The sequence below is a fragment of the Candoia aspera genome, chromosome 3, assembly GCF_035149785.1.
Source record: "Candoia aspera isolate rCanAsp1 chromosome 3, rCanAsp1.hap2, whole genome shotgun sequence".
NCBI classification, from domain to species: Eukaryota; Metazoa; Chordata; class Lepidosauria; order Squamata; family Boidae; genus Candoia; species Candoia aspera.
The window spans coordinates 65497493-65522331 of record NC_086155.1 but is presented as its reverse complement, the minus strand read 5'-3'; the positions used below and the strand labels follow the sequence as shown (position 1 = coordinate 65522331).

At 38.5% G+C, this 24839-nt stretch overlaps 1 protein-coding gene across 1 annotated transcript in view; it reads left to right on the top strand.

Annotated features, from left to right (window-relative positions):
- USP24 (ubiquitin specific peptidase 24) overlaps positions 1-24839 on the top strand; it is a 96991-nt gene that overhangs the window by 24586 nt on the left and 47566 nt on the right. The window contains exons 5-23 of the mRNA XM_063298007.1: positions 274-396; positions 1056-1091; positions 5851-5916; positions 6342-6407; positions 6857-6931; positions 7704-7862; positions 9961-10075; positions 11057-11160; positions 13373-13480; positions 14054-14149; positions 14230-14391; positions 16450-16557; positions 17352-17501; positions 17682-17813; positions 18215-18326; positions 18893-18969; positions 19861-20001; positions 22107-22160; positions 22477-22592. Coding sequence (XP_063154077.1) covers positions 274-396; positions 1056-1091; positions 5851-5916; positions 6342-6407; positions 6857-6931; positions 7704-7862; positions 9961-10075; positions 11057-11160; positions 13373-13480; positions 14054-14149; positions 14230-14391; positions 16450-16557; positions 17352-17501; positions 17682-17813; positions 18215-18326; positions 18893-18969; positions 19861-20001; positions 22107-22160; positions 22477-22592 — 2000 coding nt within the window. The remainder of the gene's footprint in view (positions 1-273; positions 397-1055; positions 1092-5850; positions 5917-6341; positions 6408-6856; positions 6932-7703; positions 7863-9960; positions 10076-11056; positions 11161-13372; positions 13481-14053; positions 14150-14229; positions 14392-16449; positions 16558-17351; positions 17502-17681; positions 17814-18214; positions 18327-18892; positions 18970-19860; positions 20002-22106; positions 22161-22476; positions 22593-24839) is intronic.

The window sequence follows — 24839 nt, the reverse complement described above, 5'->3', positions numbered from 1 at the left end:
TGAAAAAAATATATATGTGTAGAATTGCTGTCTAATAGTACTTATATGGACAAAAAAATCTATGCTGATATAAAGTACTTTTCTGTATACAGCATATTCCAGGTGTTAGTATAAAAAAAGTTAAACATATAAAAACAATACAAATAGAGTACAATGAAATGATCTTAAATTGTTGTAAAATACATTATGAACTTTGAGATATTAAAACACTCTTGAACATTAATTCACTCTGTTGACTGGGGTTTTGTTTTTTTATCATACTCTTTTATTAAGGCTCTTAATCCTGACAATGAGTACCATTTCAAAAACCGAATGAAAATGTGCCAAAGGAACTGGACAGAAATATTTGGGGAAGGGAATCTATATGCTGTGTCTCCTATTTCTGCTTTCCAGAAGGTAAACATGAAATGTATGGTTATTTAGCAGACAGCATTATATGTATATTAACTGAAATATATATGGCAACTTTTTGTATTGTAAGGATGCAACAAGGTTTTTTTCAGTCTTTCCTAGATTACATTTTTTAACAAACTTGCTTATAATCAAGGCTCATGAAGTATCTCCCTAAGTTATATTTAATAATGGCAATTGTACTGCAACCATGCAATCCCTTTATCATATATTTTTTTTAATGTGAGTTGTGCCTTTGAGAAAGTGATATAGTTTGCTTTGCCTTATAATGTCATTAAATCAAGCTTCCAGGATGGAACTTTTTGATATTTTTATAGCTTTGGATTTGTTCAAAATCAAACAGAGTTTCCTTATTTAAGAGTAATATTTTTTTAACATGGTGCTTATGGTGAGCTATTGTAATTTTTGAGGTGGCAAACCTAATGTCAAATGTTGCCCTAGCACATGATTTATGTTGAGAAAGGCTGTGAAATGAATAGTTCTAATGATAACATTTAGCTCTTTAGGTGCCTTTTTCAAATGATTCTAGGTAAGGCAATCATGCTTTGTATTTACAGTGATCACCAATATATGAAGTAATCTAGAATCAGAAAGCAAACACAATTAAAATTCCAATATTTTAAGATTTATTCTCAATCATATAGGAACCACATGGATGGCTAGTGGACTTAGTGAATAGGGTAAGTAGATTAAAACATTGCTTATTCTGTATCATCTGTATATGTATGGAACTTTAGTGATTTTAAAAAAATAAAAGATTCTTGCCCCAGAGAGCATATAGACAAGAATAGGGAAAGTAGAAAGTTCTTCAAACTTTTATCCAGAATATGTGGAAAGAGGTTTATAGTTAGTTAGTTATTTTATTTATTTATCTAATTTATCCTCACTCATCTCCTCCTGTCAGAGGCCCCTGGGCAGTTTACAACAAATGGTTAAAACCATCAGAATAATAAAATACTATAAAAATACTATAAATAGAAATAAGAATAAAGAATAAAAATCCAAGCGATGAGAGATCTAAAACAGTCCAAGTGTGGGAGGAGTGGTCTATAACAACCATCCCCATGTAACTCTATTCCCCTCCACCACAAGCAAGGCGGCAGAACCAGGTCTTCAGACTCCGCCGAAAGGCCAGGAGCGATGGGGCCAATCTCACCTCCGGGGGCAGCATGTTCCACAGGGCAGGAGCTACTGCGGAGAAGGCCCACTTCTTGGACCCCGCCAGATGAAATTCTTTTACAGACGGGGTCTGTAGCATGCCCTCTCTGCACGATCGGGTGGGACGGGTTGATGTAATAGGGAAGAGGCGGTCCCTCAGGTAACCTGGTCCCATGCCATGTAGAGCTTTAAAGGTAATAACCAACACCTTGAATTGGACCCGGAAGCAAACTGGTACCCAATGCAGCTTGTGCAGCAGTGGTGTTACATGTGCCCTTCTGGGGGCACCAAAAACAGCTCACGCAGCTGCATTCTGGACCAGCTGAAGCTTCCGGATACTTTTCAAGGGTAGCCCCATGTAGAGCGCATTGCAATAGTCTATCTGAGAGATAACAAGGGCAGTGACTGTTCGAAGGGCCTCCTGGTCCAGGAAGGGGTGTAACTGGTGCACAGCATGTAGCTGCACAAAGGCTCTCCTGGCCACGGCTGCCACCTGCTCTTCGAGCAGGAGCCATGAGTCCAGGAGGACCCCCAAGTTACGCACCGGGTCTGTCTGGGGCAGTGCAACCCCATCCAGAACCAGAGATGTTAATGTCCCGGATACAGAAGAACCATTAACCCACGGCCACTCAGTCTTACCAGGGTTCAGTTGAAGCCTGTTGTTCCCCATCCAGGCCCCCACAGCCCCCAGACACTGGGAGAGGGTGGTCACGGCATCACTTATTTCACCCGGAATGGAGATATACAATTGAGTATCATCAGCATACTGATGATACCTCATCCCATGGTGACGGATGATCTCACCCAGCGGTTTCATGTAGATGTTAAAAAGGAGAGGGGAGAGTACTGATCCCTGTGGCACCCCACAAAGAAGGGGCCGCGGGGCCGATCTCTCCTCCCCTATCAACACCGACTGGGATTGGCCCTGGAGGAAGGAGGTGAACCAGCGTAAGACTACGCCGCCCACCCCCAACTCCCTGAGCCGCCCCAAAAGGATACCATGGTCGATGGTATCGAAAGCTGCTGAAAGATCAAGGAGAGCGAGGATGGATGCACTGCCTCCATCCCGCTCCCGCCAGAGATCATCAATAAGTGCGACCAATGCCGTTTCTGTCCCATAACCGGGCCTGAAACCTGACTGAAAGGGGTCTAGATAATCCGTTTCCTCCAGGACCCTCTGGAGCTGCAAAGCCACCACTTTCTCAACCACCTTCCCCAAAAAGGGGAGGTGGGAGACTGTACAAAAATTGTCCAGAACAGTAGGGTCCAGCGATGTCTTCTTGAGGAGGGGGTATACCAACGCCTCTTAAAAGGCCCCGGAAACACCCCCTTTCCCAAGGATGCATTAACCATTGCATGGACCCAACCACATGTGACCTCCCGGCCTGCTTTTACTAGCCAGGAGGTACACGGGTCTAGATGGCATGTGGTGGCATTTACTGTCCTGATCCTGACCACTTCCTCAGGTCCAACAGGATCAAACTGCTCCCAGATAACTGGGGAAGCCTGTTTCCCTGGTATCTCTCCAGACCACGCCTCATGCCTGGAGTCCAACTTGGAGCGGATCCGAGCAATTTTGTCCTGCAGATGCTCAGCAAATTCCCCTGCACGGCCCTGTAGGTGGGTCGCTGAACCCACTTTCCCCAAAAGGGATCAAGTGATCTTAAACAGGGCCGTCGGGCTGCATTCTGCAGACGCAATAAGAGCGGAGAAATATTGACATTTCGCCACTTTTATCGCCACAAGGTAGGCCTTAATGGCGGCTTTTACCTGTGTTCGGTCAAATTCAGTCTTCGTCTTCCTCCAGCGGTGCTCTAGGCGTCTCTTAACCCTCTTCAGCATCCTCAGCTCCTCCGTAAACCACGGGGAGTGCCAGGTTCGATGAGACGAGAGGCCGCACAGGCGCAATCCTGTCCAAGGCCCCAGCCGCCTCCCTATTCCAGGCTGCAGCTAGGGCCTCCGCTGGACCATGCAGCAGATCACCGGGTATAACCCCCAGCTCCCTCTGAAACCCTACCGGGTCCATCAGTCGCCGGGGGCGGACCAATCGAATAGGTCCTACCTCCCTGCGGAGGGGGGTGGCATAAGAGAATCTCAGGGCCACCAGGGTATGGTCTGACCATGACAATGGGGACAGATCTATCTCTCCCCTCAGATCACATTGCCACTGCTCCGACAAGAAAACCAAGTCTGGGGTGTGACCACTGTCTCGAGTCGGGCCCCGAATTATCTGGGACAGGCCCATGGCTGCCGTGGTAGCCATGAACTCTCGAGCTGCCTCTGAGGCACGCCCCAGGGATGGCAGACTGAAGTCCCCCAGAACCATAAGCCTGGGGAACTCCACCGCCAGCCCCGAGACAGCCTCAAGCAGCTCAGGCAGGGAGGTTGCCACACAGCAGGGAGGTTGGTACAGTAGCAACACTCCCAACTCTTCTCGGGAACCCAACTTGAAGAACAGGGTCTCACAACCAGCCACTTGTGGAGCAGGGCCCCTGAAGGCCACAAGAGACTCTCGGATGACAACAGCCACCCCTCCTCCCCTGCCCTGGGATCTCGGCTGGTGCCATACCGTAAACCCAGCTGGGCACATTTCCGAAAGGGGCACCCCCCCTTCTGCGCCCAGCCAGGTCTCGGTAATACATGCCAGGTCTGCCCCCTCCTCAGTGATCAAGTCACATATGAGGGGGGCCTTGTTATTAACTGACCTGGCATTAAGAAGCAGCAGCCGGAAACCAGGGCCTCTATGGATCTGCTGTCCAGGGCCTGGGTCTGAGCGCAGAGGACCAGAACACGCCACCGGTAACAAACACCGGGGGCATCTTCCCCGAAGATGGCCCGCCCTCAAGCTCCCGCCATAACATCCGAGCCCCGCCATGTTGCCCCCAGTGACTCCTGATCCATTAGCCCCCACTCCTGGACCTTGGGAGTCTCTGGCTCTAAGTAGGGCTCCCTCCTTCCATTGATACATCCTTACTCACAGTCAATCTCCCACAGGGTGATGGTAGGCCCTCCGGCGCACCAGCTTCCGCTCTTGGCACCGTCAGAGCCCAACCCTCACCCCTCCATTCACTATGCCCCCCCTCGAACTCTCTCACTGCTCAACAGGGGGCACTCATTCATTCTTCACCCACCCCCTGTCTCTCACTCGGGGTGAATGCCCTTTCACACAAACACACCCCCAGACTCCCTCTCTCGTCTCTCACCCTGGGGGAGAGTCTCTCATTCACTCTGGAGGGCCCTCACAGCTTCCAGCCACCTCAGGGGTGGTTGGGGGGGATGGGTAACTTTTTTTTTTTAAAACTCCCCACTCCTCACCCACACGGCCTGCTACCCCAAGGCCAACAACCGGTCACTTCTTCTCCGGTGCAGCCCAGAGTCCACTACTGCACTGTTGGCCCAGTTCACTGCTGGCCCGGTCCGCCACCGCGTCGCTGATCCAGTTTGCCACTGCGCCGCTGGCCCAGTCCGCCGCTGCAGTGTTGCAGTATTGCAGTGCCAGCCCAGTCTTCTGCCGCACTGCCGGCCCAGTCTGCTGCTACCCTGCCTGGTCCGCTGCCGCGCCGCCGGCCCGGTCCGCTGCCACCCTGCCCGTCACAGTGCCTGCTTGGTCCGCCGCCGCACCACCGGCGCAGTCCTTTGGGGCCCACCCTTTTGTTAGGGCCCAACTGAGCTCGCCACACCTTGCCACCCGGTCCACTGCTACCACTCCCATCCGCTCCACTCCAGGGGTTCTACACCCCCCAGTCCATCCAAGGTGGGTGCAGGGGGATCAGAGCGGGGTGTGGGTGTGGGGGATCAGATGCTAAAAAGCTATTAATATAAAGCATCTCCCACCTGACGCAGAGACCAGCGTTTGCTCTCGGTCGCCATCTTGGATCCTTTATGTGCAAAAAATCATATTATACAATGTATTTGGTATCTGAGATATCTTAATATGATACTTCAAGTGAGATAATAGGGCTTTCAGGAAGAAAGGCATATAGTGAAGCAGAACTTATATTGGTTTTCATTTCTTATGCAGTGTGAGTTGTTTTAGTTTTCCCCTCTCTTATTGAAATGACCCAGGAAGCCCTACTGTTTTATTTCCAGGAACAATAGCATGAAATAAATGTTACAGTATTCTACCTATATGACACATTTCAGACTGGTCTTTTATTTATTGATTTATTTAATGATTATTGATTTATTTCATGATTGAAAAGTTATTTAAATTGGTGTATATATTTGGGCATGTCTGTATTTATTGTTTTTCTACTTTCTACCAATTTGAATTTTGCTTAGTTTGCAGAATTAGGAGGGTTTTCTGCAATTCAGTCTAAACTTCATTCAGAAGACATTGAACTTGGGGTAAGTTAAGTGTTGTTTGGTTATGTTAATTGCAGTTGTTTGTTATAGTTAGTTCGCCATCTTGAGTTATTCATAAAAAATAATAAAGGTGGGATAAAAATAAAATAAAGAATAGCTAGTGCTTCTGAACTTTCTGTTGTAGAAATAAAGTAATACCAGTACTGGATAAAACAAATCTAATTTCTGTGGGGTTTTTTACTATACATTCAACTCTCATTTTTTTATTGACTTGGTAGTATAAAATTCTATGGTTGCATTACCAGTGAGTTATATTTGTTATTTTATCAGACAAAACTATATTGGTCCTGGTTATTCATTTGTTCATTTTAGAGGTGCCATTTTCTAACATATTTATCACATGCCAATCTGTGAAGCTTTTATGGAGGAAGTATTCTCTGTTTGTTTTTAAATATTTCTTCTTCTAGGCAGTCTCTTCATTGGTTCAGCCTTTGGGAGTTTGTGCCGAGTATCTAAATTCTTCAGTAGTACAGGTAACTAACTTATCTTTCATTTGAACTACTATAGGGTAGCTTTTATTGGTAGCTCTACATAATGACTTGCTGCAAGTAGGGTTTGGATCTTGACTTCTTTTTAATAGTAATAGAATTATTACAGTTATGTGGGGTTAAATTCAGATCTGCATACAGCTAATTTCGGGTACTTTGTCCAAATACTGACGTAGATATGTTTATGATGAGTGATAGCCAAAAGTAGTATAAGTGGAATGGGCTGTCTCTTATATGGACGGGAAGTACTTACACTCACAGGTTAGGATTAAGATTTTTATTGACTTGCTGCAGTTTGCACCGTACCAAATTCCAGGCGAGAACATTTCCTCTTCTTCTAAAGGGATGTAGGGATAGAAACATTTTAGTGTGAAGACCTTGCAAAGCATATTTTTGTCTCTAAGATGCAAAATTAGTATTCTTTTGTTTTATAGCCCATGTTGGATCCAGTCATTCATAATATGATTAAATATGTTCAAAATATTGAGGAGAAAGACCTTAAAGACAAGGTAGCACTTGATCTCTTAAATATAACCCACAATTGTCATTGTAACGCTAACTGAATAACTGTTGCTCCTGTATAATTCAGGCTTTATGAAGGCTTATCCTGAAACTTGTCAAATGATTTTGCCTTAATGATGTCAGTTGCACCATAATAATGTATCTGGTATATTATTATATCTTTGTTGTATTTTTTAATAAATCTGTCCTGGTTTTGTTGCAGATTTTTACTCTTCCGTTAGAATAATTTGTTTATTCTCTTAAGTTTTATTAATAGGAATAGCTTTTTGAAAAATGAGATCTCAGTATACATATCTAGGGAGGTGAAATTCTCATTGACCTGATTCACACCTTACAATCAGCCATGGTTTGTTTAACCACGATTTATTGATGCTAAAAATGAACAAGCTGTAGTGTGACTTAGCACAATGTGTAATTCCAAACATCGTCACTTCACTTGGATTTACAGTAAAATTACATAAATATTTGTTAAGTAACTTAAAAGCTATTCATATTTGCTGCAAAATATAATGCAGATTTTGTTCCACTCTTGTGTTACTTTTGATGTTGCTGAACATGATGCAACTGTGTTTAAGGTTACAATTTAGGCTATAGTCTTATGGTGCTTACTTAGAAATTATTCCAATTATTCCAATTAGATAGCATAAGATTGGACTGTTAATCTCAAAGATCAGGCTTTGAGTTAAATGATGTAATCTCTGTTGACAGAATGTATTACTATGAAACATATAGGCTATTCATAATTTTTATCTTTCACAGAGGCTAGTCAGTATCCCTGAACTCTTGTCTGCCATCAAGCTCCTCTGTATGCGATTTCAGCCTGATTTAGTAACAGTAGTAGATGACCTGCGGTTAGATATCCTATTGCGTATGTTGAAATCACCACACTTCAGTGCAAAAATGAACTCTCTAAAAGAAGTAAGTTTATTAGGCTAAAATCTTAAAATCGACCGTAATTGAGTTGCCATATAGTACTGAAATATTAGCATTTAGTTCAGCCAGTATTTAAAGAAAAGCAACAGCAGTTGGTATCAGGTAACTGAGCTTGGCTGATCTTAAAAAAAAAAAAAAGCTAAGCTTAGTTAGATTTAGTTAGTATTCCAATGGAATACTAACCAGGAAGGCCCAGAGGTATAGGCTGGACTGGAAAGATGGAAAAAGAAGATAGTGGAAAACTGCTTCCATATTATTGTTAAGAAAATTATATTAACATGTCAAGTCATAGAGAGCTCAACTCGAGGCAACTGCTACCTTTTATAGGTCACAAAGGCATAATTTGGGTTACTGGTTTTAGTTAACAGAGTTTTCAGATAGTAAATTGATTCCTGTTCTGTTGAAAAGAAATGACAGAACAGGAAATGAATTTTCTAGCCTTTTGTATTATTCTGTTTGAAGCACACTGATGGGACAAGTGACAGTTAAATGCTACAGTATTATAAAAAGTAGAATATCCTCAAGTTGAGCTTTATTCCTGGTGATTCTATGTACCCATCTGTGTAGTTTTCTTATCGACTGTATGAAAGTGGTTTGCCTGTTCCTTTTTCTAGAACATTTTTCAACTTCCCAGTATAGTTCTACAGCCCTGATATTCTCTGGTGGTATTTCATCCAAGTATTAACTTGCATTAATTTTTTTTTTAAAAACTTCAAGTACATCCCTCTTTTTCCTTTGTTTATCCCTCTGAAAGCAGAGATACAAATATTTCATTACTCAACGAATAATTGAATAGGAAATCTGGGCAGGCAGCCATTTCTTGCCCCTTTACTTTTCTCTGGATTTAAAAGGAAACTCTTATTCCTAAAGGAAGTTCTTCCTTGCAGATTGCAAAAAACATATCCATAGTCCACTTCTGTTGAAACGTGGAAACTATAGAAACAAGGAGTTGGGGTGGCTGTGGTATCATGGGCTCTTTGAATCAAATGGAGATTTTTTGCAGACAGCCTAAGGCGCCATCTGCCATCCCACCTCTTTCCCTGCTAATGTTGATGTAGCCAATTAAAGTAGCCTGTTAAAAGTAACCTGAAGCTTCTTCTTTTTATAACCTTGAAGGGCCAGTGGTCTTTTATATCTAGGGCACAAAAGGATTGTAATTTATGGAGTTGTTCTATCATTGTGCCATTTAGATATTCATTTACTGTGCAACTGCTACTGCTTTTAGGTGAATAACTACTCAGCTGTTTTCAAGACTGGCTCATTATCTGTGAGTCAGCTTTTCAATTAGCTGAGTATTCCTCTCCATCTATTTGTCTGTTCTGTCCACTGAAAAGGCTGATTTAGTTTAGAGTCTGCCCTCTCCATGATAGGTACCTGCAGTGAAAAAAGCAAAACCCATTTGGGCATCATTGTAATAGGAACTTAAGATAAAACCGGCATTATAATGCTTTCATACAGATTTGGCATACTGTATATAGTTCTGGTTGTAAAAAGGATATTGTGGGCTGGAAGGGATCCAAAAAACAAGGCAATCAAAATGGTCAAGAGGACAAAGCAAATAGTTACGTTATACTCTTTAGAGATGTTTAGTTTAGGGGGCAAATGATAAAAAAAGATGTGAGACAGGTACTCAAATTGTAGCACGATGTGGAAAAGGAGAACAGAAATAAGTTTTCATATTTCATAAAGTTAGAATCTGGCGTTATCCACTGAAACTAAGTTGTGGAATTTAATAGGAATTAAACTAGTCATTAGGGCTGTCTGTTTGCCTCTGCTACTCATTATGGCTATAAGAATAGCAGTTGTTGAGAAATGTAAAAGACAAGGTACTATTGAATCTCATGTGGACTTTGCATTGGCTGCTGTGATAATAATGTATCTTGTTAGGCCTTTTTAATCTTCAGAATCTTTTCTTCATTCCATAGTAGTAAACTTAAAAAATTTAGTTCTAAAAGACTTTCTCTGCTATGGGCAATATGGTATTCACTGTTTTCAGGCCTTGCATATCTTTTATAGTTATGATGATTATTAATTATTTTTTAGATAGTTATTTTTAAAAGATCATATCTGTCCTTATTTTTAGGTAACAAAACTTATTGAAGATAGCACTTTATCCAAATCAGTAAAAAATGCAATAGATACAGATCGATTATTAAACTGGCTAGTAGAAAACTCTGTCCTATCCATTGCATTAGAAGGTATGTATACAAATGTCTTCTGAACTCAGAGCTGACATTCTGACTGTGTTCAATTAGGAGGTTTAATCATGCTTTAGAGTTAAAGAATAACCTCTGCAAGCCTAAGGCTCAGGTGCTTTTTATTTCTCCCTCCTTTCGTGTAGTCATACAAATAGTATTAAAACATTTGCTAAGATTAACTGCAGTTTATTGAACTATCTGAACTGTGGTTAATCTTAACCATAGTTAATTCAAGCAAGCTATATTTTAAAATTGGATTGTTTTCATTATTCACAGTACAGATTAATCACTGTTTACTTGGCTTTGAGTTGCATAAAAGATAAAGATAAATCTCAAATGGAAGAGAATAATTTTCAAGTTCTTTCCTTTTAGTTGTACAAAGAGAGGGTAGAAGGAAAAATCTCATGAGCGCAAGGCTCACTGTAGCTCATTCCTATGATGCATTATACTTAAACCAATTGTATTTATGAACTGTTGTTTCAAGATGATTACTCTTGTTTGAAGTTCAAATTTTGACAAATTCTTAGATGAATTTCTGGAAAGAAGTGATTTTAAGACAGAAGCAGCCAGAAAGGAATACACATTCTTTTCAGTTGTTGTTGTGTGTATTTTTTTTCCTTTTATTTTTTCTTTCAGTCTCCAAGGACCTAGGGAGTGTGGCAGTCAGACAGTGATGTCATCAGTGAGGGACAAGCTGAATGTTTTGTCCCTTTCTGTAAACGAAGTGATAGGAAATAGGTGTGTTAAGCCCCACAGAGGCTTGTTATACATACTTTCAATGCATTCTATTAAAAAAATAATAATAAAATTGTGGGACAGTTGTAGATGGCAGCTGTGCATCTCCAAATATGAGGTTGGCAGAATTTGTACAAAATGTTCATTGACTATAGTAGTTATCCATTGAATAAGAAAGGGAAAATGTTAGGAAACTAATAGTCTGTGTTACTACTTTTGCTAAGTTGTCTATGTTTCTGTGTCTAGGTAACATAGATCAAGCACAATACTGTGATCGTATTAAGGGAATTATTGAGCTGTTGGGCAGCAAGCTCTCTCTAGATGAATTGACCAAAATTTGGCGAATACAGGTGAGGATTTTTAGCTTTTATTTTAAAATTATACTGTTATACTGTTCTTGGAGAGATTAGAGAACATTTTCAAATCTGTGTTGTAGTGAATAAGTGTACATCGGGAAATGAGATCTGTTCTTAAAAGTTTTTGTAAGAAAAAATTTAAAAACCCAGCATTTTATATCCATAAGTGTACGTTAGGGAACCTTGATGATATTGCATTTACCAGTAAATACAGTTGTTTTTTTTATTTTTAGTACTCAAAATCTTACTTGTTTCATGAAGAATTTGAAAGATTTGAATACTTGCCTTAAAGAAACATATTTAATATGTGTCAATGGCAATATATAAAACTCAAAAATTCACTAAGCTGTCAGATAGAAATAGTGATTCACCCAATGATAATTATCCATGGAGATTAAGGATTTTATTTCCTCTGCAGATGACATGAACTGATATGGTGACAGATGAACACATAGACCTGGCATATATTAATGGAGACTTGGTTGAGCAGCATTAGGGTTGTACTATAGCTCTGTCGGAAATTGCCCTTTCTGTATTTCAGGCCATGCTGCAACTGCAACACCATGTCAGGGAGGAAGGGTGGCCATGATACCCTCACAAGGATTGGAAACTGGAGGAAACTGGTTGCAAGTTCCAATATTGCATAGAATTGTCACAAAGAGAATTTAGGGCTGCTGGGAGTGTATCACCTGTCAAGTAGCTTGGCAACAGCCATTAATGAACTTCTGGACAACATCTCAGGGCTGATGTTGGAGTTCCCAAGGCTTTTGGTGCTGGGTGGCTCCAATTTTCATGCCCTGGGAGGAGACAGAAAATGTACGATACAGCTGAATCTAGAGGCAACTTCTATATCAGAGGCTGTACCTAGCACCTTCTTCCAGGCAGGTGGATAACATATTCTATCAAAAAAGTGTTAACTCCCTTGTGAATCTAGCTGCTCATCATCAGATTCCACAAGCTTAAAAGAATTCCTGATTGACTCACAAGATGCTACCCTATCCATCATAGTGGACCCTGCCCAATTGACATCAGGAGCAAAGCAGATATGAGCAAGTTTAACTGTAAGGAAATTTCAACTGCAAATTCACTGATTGAGCCTGTAGGATTTTCTCCTGCTCATCCTTCTCAAGAAGGGTCTTAGTAATTATGAACAGGGCTGCTAGGCAAGAATCTACCTGAGTTGGGAGGTTGAGAATTAGGCTGTTTTACAGTGGTTCTGCTTCTTCTTAAGTTGGTGGTTCCAGTCAGTAGCCATGAGGAAAGAGTCCTTGACTTCTTGGTCGCTGCAGTGTAGGTTATCACAGGGCTTAGTTCTCTAAATGTAAATGTCATTATATCAAAAGTATTCTATCTAACCGAAGAAGATTACTGTAGTATTTTAAAATCGTTTTTAGTCCAGCAGTAAGTAATATTCTGGGCCAGTGGACAATTTAGAATTTTAAGAGCATGTTGCAGGTTCTTCAAAAATGGGTTGCTGGAGATAGTTGCATATTCACAGAGTGGTTGTTAAAGCAAACTTTCTTCCCATAAGACATTCAAGTACCCCAGAAACATTTTTGTATATAAGAGTGATGTTGGAAGCTTTCCATTTTAGCATGCCATCTTGCTTTTTATTTATTTATTTATTTATTTGCTTGCTTGCTTGCTTGTTTTTAGAGTAATTCAGAGTCCTGTGGGTGCCAAGGTTTGCCTACCCTTTAGATCTTGGCAATGCAGTCAATTGTTGGCAATTCTTGGGGGCAATTACAAAATAGTATTTCCTGGTTCTTTTCAGAATAATTTGAATCTAAAACAAAAGTATATATGAATGAGTAATCATTGAAATGCCACAATTGAAAATATTATTTGCCCCTGATGTTTAGTGCAGCAACTCTGACAAATACAAAAACTCTTTATTGCATTCAGAAGCCTGTCTGTCAATGCGATTTTCTTTTCTAATCCCTTTATTAGAGTTGCTGATTTGCTAATTCTTCTTGTTCTGAGTGTTGTTGCTTGATAACATATGCAGTGCCATCTTAAGACGTTAAATTAGAAGTCTGTATGTCTGTCCAGTTGGGCCTACTTCACAAAGGAACACAAGATGGCTTTCATTTAAATATAAATCTGTTGGGAGGAGGGTGCCGTCTAGGTTGCAGGAGCCAAGTTTCTTAACTTGATGTGCGTTTTCTCTCCGTTATTCTCCCCCCCCCCCCCGCTTCCTTTGAAGTCAGGACAGCCATCAACTGTGATAGAAAATATCCATACTATTATTGCCGCAGCTGCTGTGAAGTTCAGCTCAGACCAGCTAAGTCATCTTTTTATCCTTATTCAGAAGGTAAGGTTTGTATTGGCTTAACTCTGTTGCTATAGTAAAAGCTTGAAATCTCATACTCTTGGGAAAAGTTTTACAGTTACTTATAGCACAGAACAGACTAGTGACTGGTCAAAGCCTAGCCTAGTTTTACCTTTTAGCAGTCATAATATATTTACAAAGTTACTTGTATTTCTGACAAGTTTTTTTTTAATTGAATTAGTTAAAAAAACTATTGCAGTAGTTAATTACTTAATTGTGAATAGGCTTTTGAATACAATTTTCACTGTAAATAAAAACCCTCCTTCTGAATTTACAGTTCAAAATAAACTACTCTTTTTACTAGTTCATATTATATTCTTATTTAGGTCAAATACATTCGGCTGTTAAGTGTGCTCAGCTAAAGATCTTCTAAGATTTCTTATATAATGTTTTAAAAAATGAGATTTGTATCAGTGGAATTAAATTAATCATACATTTCATTTCCAGTTTCTTTATATACTCTCAAATTTGTATTTGATTAAATTAAATGTTGGAAAAACAGTGTTAGAATATGTTTTAGATGGCTTTGTATTTATGTATTTTCCCTTTTTTTAGAGTTGGGAGTGTGAGAGTGACAGAGTACGACAGAAACTCTTAAGCTTGATAGGACGCATTGGACGGGAAGCACGTGTAGAGGCAACTACTGGAAAGGCATGTGGAACAATATTTTAAGAGAACTCACATGGCAATTTCTGTAACAGGCGGTGATAACTGTATGTGTATTCTTGTAGGTTCTTGAAGTTCTCTGGGACTTGGCTCATCTTCCAACACTACCTAGCAGCTTGATTCAACAGGCTTTGGAGGAGCATTTGACAATCCTTAGTGATGCATATGCAGTAAAGGAGGCAATCAAAAGAAGCTATATCATCAAATGTATAGAAGATATTAAGAGGGTTGGTTTGTCTTTAGAATTGACTTTAGAATTCATATTTTTAGGGATATATTTTCTTTCTTTTACCATGAATTCTAGCATTTTTTAATTCAACATGATACAAACTAAAAGTGTTATCTTGTTAGTTCTCACTTTCTGAAGGTGATAGAGAATAAAGACTGATTGGGTGAGGTAAATCGCATGCTTTTTCAAGGTTGTTTTATGTTTTTGTTTTATTTGTCAAAGGTACAACTAATTATTGGGTTATAGGGATGAAATTTTCAGGTAGATCCAGGAATGGAGCAAATTCTTTTTTTAAATTATTATTTATTTATTTATAAATTTATTCACCGCCCATCTCTCCCCAACAGGGGGACTCTGGGCGGCTTACAATAAAACAAAATTAAAATATAAAACCATTACAATTAAAAATACAATAAAAATATAAATATAATAAAATCTGCATGGCAAAGAGATCTTAATCAGACCTTCAGTGTGGTAGGTCCCTCCGGATCACTTCATGGCGCTAGCCATCCCCAGGTATAATTATTTTTGATAGCTGAACAGTTTAGATTACATCTTGAAGGACTTTTTTAAAGATCAAGTTAGATAATATTTTGGAAAGTATTAAAGTTTGTTTATAAATTCAAAGAATGTTAGTTCTTTTTCTAATATAAATTAATTTTAATTCTGTTTTTAATTACAAGGCTTTGAGTGCTTTTTCTGTAGAAAAGAGAAAAAATTAAATGTAGTGAATGAACTGAAGAGAAATATAATGCTGGAGAGAGGATGTTAATAATATAGTCCAAAATATTCCAATTTTAGAACTTTAAATTTTTACATGCCGCAATCTATCTTCTGTCTGTTGTTGCTGTTGGTACTAGTAGGGGGATAATTATTATTTTATACATTTATATATCAGCTTTCCTCTAGGAGCTCAAGGTGTGTCACACAGAGGTCTTTCTTTATTCCATCCCCAATACTTCTCAAGCTGGGCTAAAAGATAGTGGCTAGCTCAAAGTCACCTAGTGGGTTTCCATTAGGGTTAGGGTGGGGATTTGATCTTGGGTCTTCCAGGTTGTATTCCATCTTTGAAACACAATAGTAAAAGGTATCAACTGTGCAGAAGCAATGCAGATTATTTCAGGTACAAGGCTGTGCAAGTACCAACTTCTTCTTTGTTGCTATGATTGTTTGTTTGTTTCAACTCAGTCTCCGAATGTGATTCAGAAAAATTGAGCTCCCTTCTCAGTGTCGGCACTGTTCCTATAATTTTTGTGTTTTAAATCTTCAGGAATGTGTGATAGTACTCTCCTCTTGTTTTTAAACTGCCTTCCCTTTTGATTGTATCCTTGATGTTTTTTCAAGCCAGTGATTGCAACCCTTTGTCTGAGTGTGGTATGAATCCTGATTGGCACCTCATACCCTATTTTTTTGCTTCCATCTCTTCTGATTTTATCAGTTTGTTGCTGAGACCTGTTCTTCATTATTCCCCAAATTCTCAATAAAATTTAGCATTTGCAATTACGACCTTAATCTCTTTGATCACTCCTGCATTGCCCAATCAGTGCATGAAAGGCCCTGTTCCTGTGGTTTTGCTGTGAATACAAGAAATTGTGATTGGGATAATGTATAATAATCTGATTATAAAGATCACTCTGGGTAGCCTCTGTTGATCTCTGAATCCAGTGCTTCTCTTCTGTCATTACCCTACAACGGTGTGCAAACTGGTTTTTGGTGCAGTAACTGAATTACTACCTATAGCATACCAGAACAGCAGATCAGTATCAGAACTTTGCAGAGGGTTTCAAATTGGGACAGAGTATGTTTAAGACATCCACTTGGGTGTATCTATTCTGAATTATCCTGATCCTCTTCAGGATTCATCCAGATCCACAATTTCAGTATCTATCACTGTCTTATCAGTGATACAGATTTCTAAAAGGTAATTGGAAATTTTTTAAATCTAGGAAAAGTATAAATTATAAAAGTAGTCAAGAATAGGAAATAGAGCTATGAAAATTTATGCTGTGTATCCATGGGTATTAAATATATATAATTTGTTGATATCTTTTATTAGTCATCCCAGCATAATAATCCTCAGTTTGTGTGGGTAGTACCAGCTCTACGTCAACTCCATGAAATCACACGCTCATTTATTAAACAAACCTACCAAAAGCAAGATAAGGTGAGTATATTTTTAGACACACATACACAGAAAGGGATTGGAGGTGAAAAATAAAAGTGGGAAACATTGAATAGTTATACATTTATCAACTACCCTGCTGGGTGATAGTTGGTCCCTGGCAACTGAAAATCAGGACTAAAAATACTTTGTATGTAATACTTGAATGTACATATTTTCTTTCTGGAGAGACAATATGCAAGATATTTAGCAATGACAAGACAAAAGCAAATAAAAGCTAAAAATCTAAAAGATTAAATAGAAAAGATTAAATCATCCATGGACTCATTGTTATGAAAATATCAAGTAGCAACCAGTTTAAAGCCAGATTTAACATTAAAAAAAATTAAACAAGAAAAGCTCACCTAGCATTGAAAAGGTATGATAAGATGTGAGAGCTAAGAATACTTTACTAGTTATTTATGTTGTAAATAGATGCATAAGTTGTGGCAATGATTTTTATGAATAATTTGTGCTAGTGTCATAGTAAATTAAAGTACTAAAGTAAATCAGGTTCACTTTACATTAATACTAAAATTTAATAATTAAATTATGTTTATTTTAGGAATGAAGGAAAGTATTTTGTGCTGGGTTAAGATAAATGAAAATCTTCAACATGTATTCAAAGTACTTGGTAATTTATTCCAGGAGCATGAAAAGGATAGAAACTGAATAATCTTTGGCCTCCATAGGGTTTGTGCTCAGAGTTACATGCAGGAAACGTCCATTTATTTAAAACCTGATGGTATATATTATAATGCCCTGCTTAACAAATGCTTTTCAATATTTTTGTCAAGAGCATTATTCAGGATTTGAAGAAAAACTTTGAGATAGTGAAACTGGTAACAGGAAGCTTAATAGCTTGCCACAGATTGGCTGCATCAGTAGCAGGTGTTGGAGGCCTATCAGGAGCAACATTGGTGGATGGCCGGTACACCTATCGGGAGGTAAGCAAACAATGGCTTATAAAAGCTGAAATCATTGAGAACACCTTAAATACAAATGAGAGCCTTTTGTAGAGAGGAAGCTGGGGTTCTAAAAAAGGAAAAATGTAGGCACATAAATAATGTCAAAGCGTCTCTTTAGAAATTTTCAGTGCAAATCAAGTATATTTTTTGTCTTTCTAGTACTTAGAGGCACACCTCAAATTTCTGGCATTTTTTCTTCAAGAGGCCACACTCTATTTAGGATGGAATCGTGCTCGAGAAATCTGGGAATGCCTTGTAACAGGCCAAGATGTTTGTGAGCTAGATCGAGAGGTGAGATCCTGCAAACAGTAAGCAGTAAACTCATGCAATATGCGGGGTTGTTCAGAATTGTTCCTATTGTAACGTAACAATTACTCTTGGATACACATATTACCTCATCCATTTTTATTCATTTGTAAGCTCATTTAAACTGATAGTCTGTTTGAATTTGAAAATAGAAACACTATTTTAAAAAAAACACACAAAATATATCTAAAATAATGTGAAAGGTGAAAGGTAATACTAAGAATAATAATTGTTATCAATAAAAATACCTTATTGGGCACTTATACATACATGAAACTTCCTTTGAATAGTAGGCATTTACTGACTAAATTCTGGTGTATGAAATAAGCAATGTATTATCTATTAAAGTAGTGAAAAATTAGGAAATCGTGTTTATTTTTTCCCAGATGTGCTTTGAATGGTTTACAAAAGGACAGCATGACCTTGAAGGTGATGTGCAGCAGCAGCTTTTTAAAGAAAAAATTCTTAAATTGGAGTCCTATGAAATCACTATGAATGGTATGTAAGTATTTTTGCCTTTTGAAATTTCAGACTAATTTTGAATATCTGTCAGATACTTCAGGATAAAACTGGTGAATTTTCTGTTTCTGAAAATTGTGTACGGTCCAGAGAAATCCTTAGGGAGTCAAGAAAGTAGAAAGTACTTTCTCATTCCTTATTTATCTGCCAACCCCTCTCCAAATAATAATTCTGAGATCCTGGTGTGGATGATGTTGGATGCAACACTGGAGATAGAGACTTCCAAATTGGCCATTCTCCTAGTGGAATGCATTTATATTTCATTTCCAGGTCCTGTAGCTCACCTCACTGACCAAGGCCTCCCAGTTCTTGTAAGAGGTGTTTCAGGAGGAGAGATGGGAAACTGATCTTCATTCCCCAGCCCTTTGTCTGCGTAATTCTCCTGATCCAATGTAGTGAACGTTTTTTGGGAGTTAATTAAATCTAAACCAAATTGACGTATTCTCAATTTGCCTGAAAGCATCTGTTTTATGTAGGCAATATTTGTGATATTCATTTAAATAAAAATAGTGGAATTCCTTTAAAATGTTAATTTTTAAAAACAGGTTTTGGTTTGTTTAAGACCTTTTTTGAAAATGTGAATCTTTGTGATCATCGATTAAAACGACAAGGAACTCAATTGGTAAGCACCTTTATATAATCATATTTATTTATTGGATTGATTGATTGATTTCTATAGCCACCCATCTCAACAAGTGACTCTTCATACTGTTTACAGTTCATGGGCAAAATAGTATAAACAGAAGAAATAGCAGTCCTACAAAGTGATGGTTAGATGCTGATTCTTCTAGGATCAGGGGTCTGAATTTGCCCTAAATCTAAATCTAAACTAAGTTTAGTTTAGTTTTATGTCAGGTCACTTGAATTTGATCAATTATATTACTCAGCTTGGTATTTGAATTTGTATATGTTGCAAGAATGAAATTGACATCCAAAGATGCTCAGAAACTATTTTAAAATAATAAAAACAGCTGGGAGTCTTATGCTGTGTTCACATATCTCACTCAACTATAACATGGTTTGGTTTTGACTTGGAATAAGCTCAAAACAGGAATCAATTAATAAACTGCAATTTGCACCATTTACTGCCCTAAAACTGTGTGCTTAGCCATTGTTGTAAGTAGTTGGCTTACTAAAGGCAACAGTGGCTTGGTATGTTCTATTACAGGAATGCATGGCTGGTTTATGGTTTCTTTGGTTTTCTGGTTAGATTTTTTATCCTCTCCCAAAGCCACTAACTTGATCTACCAAAGTACAAGGCAAGAATAGCTAAGAAAAGAATGAAAACAGAAAAGGAATTGGCCAAACATGAATTATATTAATTTTGCTCATCTACAAGACTGAGTTTGTATTATTTCTAATTTGTTCAACAAACTGCTTTAGTGTGTTATATGAACCACAGCATTATTTAAGATACATGTTACTATGTTTAAAAGTCTTCGTGAATTTGATTATTTCAATAATATCTGTAACATTATCTCATCTAAGTACTGACTCTTCTTTGTTTGTGTAGCATGTAGAAAAACTGGAATTAATAGGAATGGATTTTATTTGGAAAATTGCAATGGAGTCACCAGATGAAGAAATAGCTAATGAAGCTATCCAGTTGATAATAAACTATAGTTACATTAATTTAAATCCACGATTGAAAAAGGTAATTATTCTGAATGATTTCATGTACAGTGGTTATAGCCATGCTGTTCAAGATAACAAGAGTTCTGTCTGCATTCAGATGATTCTGTAAATCAAGGATGGGGAGATTTTGGAAAAAATTGCATGGAAGCTACATGTACTTTTTTGTAGGAAGAGGAAGGGCAGCAACAAGCAAAGTGATAGCACAGAGTGGGTTGGGCTGCATGGTACAGGCATGAGGCTAGGGTTTACCTTTTTTCTGTTTTGTTCTTTGTAATGTGGAAGGGACATAGTTAGGAATTTTCTTCCGTGTGTCTAACTAAGGATATATCCTGAAGTTTATTTCTGTTTCTAGCCTCAAAATGGCTGCAGTTTCAATCATGTAATCAGAGGGTATTCCAAATACTATAAAATGGTGCCCAGGGCATAGGTAAAGGTAAAGGTTTCCCTTGACGTAAAGTCCAGTCGAATCCGACTCTAGGGGGCGGTGCTCATCTCTGTTTCTAAGCCTTGGAGCCGGCGTTGTCATAGACACTTCCGGGTCATGTGGCCAGCATGACGACTCGGAACGCCGTTACCTTCCCGCCGAAGCGGTAGCTATTGATCTACTCACATTTGCATGTTTTCGAACTGCTAGGTGAGCAGGAGCTGGGACGAGCAACGGGAGCTCACCCCGCCGCGCGGTTTCGAACCGCCGACCTTCCGATCGACAGCTCAGCGGTTTAACCCGCAGCGCCACCGCGTCCCAGGGCATAGGTAGCCAAAATATTGCCCAACCCTGCTATAATGTTTTGGAACAAACTGAGCTCTGTCTTGCAACAGTGCCATCTCCCTTGTCCTTTCCGCTTAAGCAGAAGGAGAAGCCATCATCTGTTTATCTGCTACAGTGCATCTGCTGTTTATACATACATGTATATCTCTGCATGTACGAAGAAAGTTATGGTACTAGGGTAAGAATCACAAGGAATAATCTAGGAGATCAAGTGAATTCCAGCCCATTTTTGGTCTGTGCAGTCATCCTACTTAAGGCAGCAAATGTGTGTGTGTGTGTATATAAAAACTTCATTTAGATAACGGCAAAAATTCATACAAAAGCTATGAAGCTTAACGAGTCTACAGATCTGAATATGTGCTTAGAATGTATTAACAAAAAAGAATAATGCTTATGAGTAATGAAAGAAATTTAAAGGTGATTTGGATTTCCTTGATTGTACCAACAAAAGGCAAGTTGCAAGAGAAGAGAGTTCTTAACTAGCCCTCTGTTAACTCCAATGTTTATTTGAGCTTCTTAAGTTATAAGGAAGATCATAATTAAGGTTTCCCCTTCAAGGGTTTGTGTCTGTCTGTCTGTTTGTTTGGCAAAAGAAGGCATTGATTAGGTAGGCATTTCTCATATACTGTATTGGTAACTTTCTGGGAATTTGGCTTAGGAGCAGGAATCTGCTAGTCCCTGCTGCTTTGATCACTTTCACTAGCTCCTCCCATAAGCAGATAGCAGCTGACAAACTCCAGGTGGTTCTGTTTTCTTTAGCATGTCATCCAAATCAGTGCTTGGGAGATATGCTAAACTTAGTGTTGATGAAGCTGTCCATAGCACGTCAGCTGCTCTCACAGAGAGGGTCAGCAGAAATGAGCAGAGAGGTATTTGCTGTTGCTCTGCTTGTTGTGTTGTGCAAATGTGCCCAAAAAGTACAATGCTTAGCCATTAACAGTTATAATTTTTTGATCCTGGCAGTTCCACCAGTTTAATTTGGATGCCATTTCTAGAACAAAATAGAAAGTTTGAACTAAGATTTCCAGTAAACTATAGGTGAAATACATATTAACAGGCATTTAGCAATCTGATATTCCCCTAACACAATGAAATGCAATAAACTATTAGTTGTCACAGTCTAGAGATGGGACATGAAGAAAGAAAAAAGTCTGAGAATCATTGTTAGTTGTCATGCTGGCAAATTATTGTGCTGGGATTGTCTGAATTGCATAACAAAATAAAGGCAAGTTTGCTGAGCAATTATTTTATCTCTGATTTTTCTCAATCTTACTCATATTTAAATTTAGCAGTCTATGTTTTAAATAGTGCTGGTTTTTTTATATGTTTAAGTGACTGCTTTTTTTTATTTTCAGGATTCTGTGTCCCTCCATAAGAAATTCATTGCTGATTGTTATTCAAGATTAGAAGTAAGAGTTCACTTTCTAAAATAAACATCTCTTCTCTATTTCTTGTTTTATTTTGTTCTTATATAATTCTAAAGTCATATTCAAATGCTCCAAAAAGTTATTTTCTTGAATATCAATAAACTGAAGACTTGTAAAAGTGAATTCAGACAGAACTGTTCTACCTGTTAACTGCAGTGTTAATGAAATACTTACTTCATTAACATCAAAGTTTAAGTGCAGGCTTATATCCCATTTTTATTTTCTCACTGTGGCCTCAGTGGTTGCTCTCATCTTCATAGCCTTCACTTTGGTTCAGTAACAGTGTTTTTCATTGTAGGCAGCCAGTTCAGCTCTTGGAGGTCCAACACTGACACATGCTGTTACCAGAGCTACCAAAATGCTAACAGCAACTGCAATGCCCACTGTGGCAACATCAGTACAATCCCCATACAGGTAAGCTTATGTTTCACAATATATAGATTTTATTCATGTTGCCTTCTCAATTCCCAGGACTGTATACAAGAGGCTTAGAAATGTCTCTTGAATGTGCGAAATGTGCTTGGAGCTCAAAATGGCAGTTTCACTTTTCCCAGTCAACAAAACAAAGTATATTTTGGAGTTCTGTGCCAACCCTGAACAAAATACAAAAACTTCTTCCTGTACTTGGGACAAAACAGAGCTGTTACGATCTGTGCTATTTTCAGTGTTTGCTCATCCTATCGGGAGTTGTGGGTTTTGTTTCATTTTTTAAAGAATACCTAGCAGTAGAGACTTGGAGGTCCAGTAGAAGGCACAAGTTCTAGTCATGCTTCCAGAACTAGTTGAGGGGAGAGGTGCCCATGGAGGGGACAGTTACATACATGATCAAAGTTTAAGAACATTGTGGGGCAGAGAAAATGGACTTACTGCTGTTTTTCGGTTCTTTGCTATGGAAATGTAACAGTTGCTAGGTTCTAATGTAATGTTATTCCTTTGTGTTCTGTGTGCTTTCTTTTGCAGGCAGGTAGTGAAATGCAAAAATGATAACTATATGCATGCACAACTGTTACTAATAGTATTAAATTTTCACATCACTTATACTCAAAAATCTGTTTAAACTATTACTGTTTGCAGGCACTCTGTGTGTTTGAGCGTTAGGAAGAAACTTCAAGCCAAAAGCCATAAAAGTGTATTTTTGCTATTGTTAATGTTATTTCATTCATAGAATAAAATGAAGTGAATATTTTAGATGGTGCTTCATTGCTGGTTTCTGTTCTGTTGCAGTTTTTGCAGGCAGACGCCACAAAAGAGTCCTTAATGATTGCTTCCTTTGTTTGCTATGTGGATTTTAAAAATGGTTAGCGAACACACAGCTAAATTCAGGGTTTTTCTTAATGGACTACCCCATTAGTTTTGTTGAAAAGGGCAAACATGTTATATTTAATTATTTGTCACCTGCAGTGTTAATTTGTTCTCAGGCTTATATTAAGGAAAATATTCCTCCTTGGTACATATTTTTGTGCTATTAATATGGATGTTGTACTTCATTTTTCTAACTTACTAATGTAATGTGATTGTTATTAATATTATTCTGGAATAAAAGTCATCCCAGATAACAAAAATATAGAAAAAGCTGGTATTCTGTTCTGTTTCTTCTTTTGCTGTGCACAATTGGAGTGAGCTTATACATAAAGGAAGAGATAAATATTGTGATTGAATCTTCATGTGTGATACATTTCATTGATTAAAATTGTCTAGTATATAATAATATTGCTTCATACATGATTTCTTCTTTCTGTATATCACTTGAGATGGGAAGACATTGGGCTTTTCTATTCAATGGCAGCCCCCTTTTCTTTTAAAATACGATTCCATTAGTATTTTTCATAAATAGACAAAATCAGCTCCTTATCTGATTGCTACCTTGGAACTGAAAACACACACATAAGACAACCTGTGAACCATTGGGTCATAGTTTCAGAGGTAGTTCCTTACCAGATTCTTCAATGCCTTCAATAGTGGCAGAGCTTCTAATGTACTGCTTTCACTAGGAAAGTTCTTAAAAATTCAGGGAGATATTCAGAGATGTATCTGCCTTGAAAATAACCCATATCATTCATATTGAACTATATAGCACAGTCAAACATCAAGAGTAGACCACAGGATATGTTTTATGACATTTTGTATTAGGCCATAAAATGTTTTATGATCATTTTTGTCATAAAATGTTTTATAAAATTTGCCATATTTCTATTCCACGGGAGTCATGGGTCCCATGTTTTGGACACATTCTGTAAGTTAGCCCATTTGAGGTTGTTGTTTATTCGTTTAGTCGCTTCCAATGACTTGGTATCCCCATACCACTAAGAACTTGCCACAATTTGTTATGGTCCACACAGTCAAAGGCTTTAGAATAGTCAATAAAACAGAAATAGATGTTTTTCTGAAACTCCCTGGCTTTTTCCATTATTCAGCGGATATTGGCAATATGGTCCCGAGTTCCTCTGCCTTTTCTAAACCCCGCTTGTATATCTGGCAATTCTCGCTCCATGAAGTGCTGAAGTCTACCTTGCAGGATCTTGAGCATTACCTTACTGGCATGTGAAATGAGTGCCACTGTTCGATAGTTTGAACATTCTTTAGTGTTTCCCTTTTTTGGTATGGGGATAGAAGTTGATTTTTTCCAGTCTGATGGCCATTCTTATGTTTTCCAAACTTGCT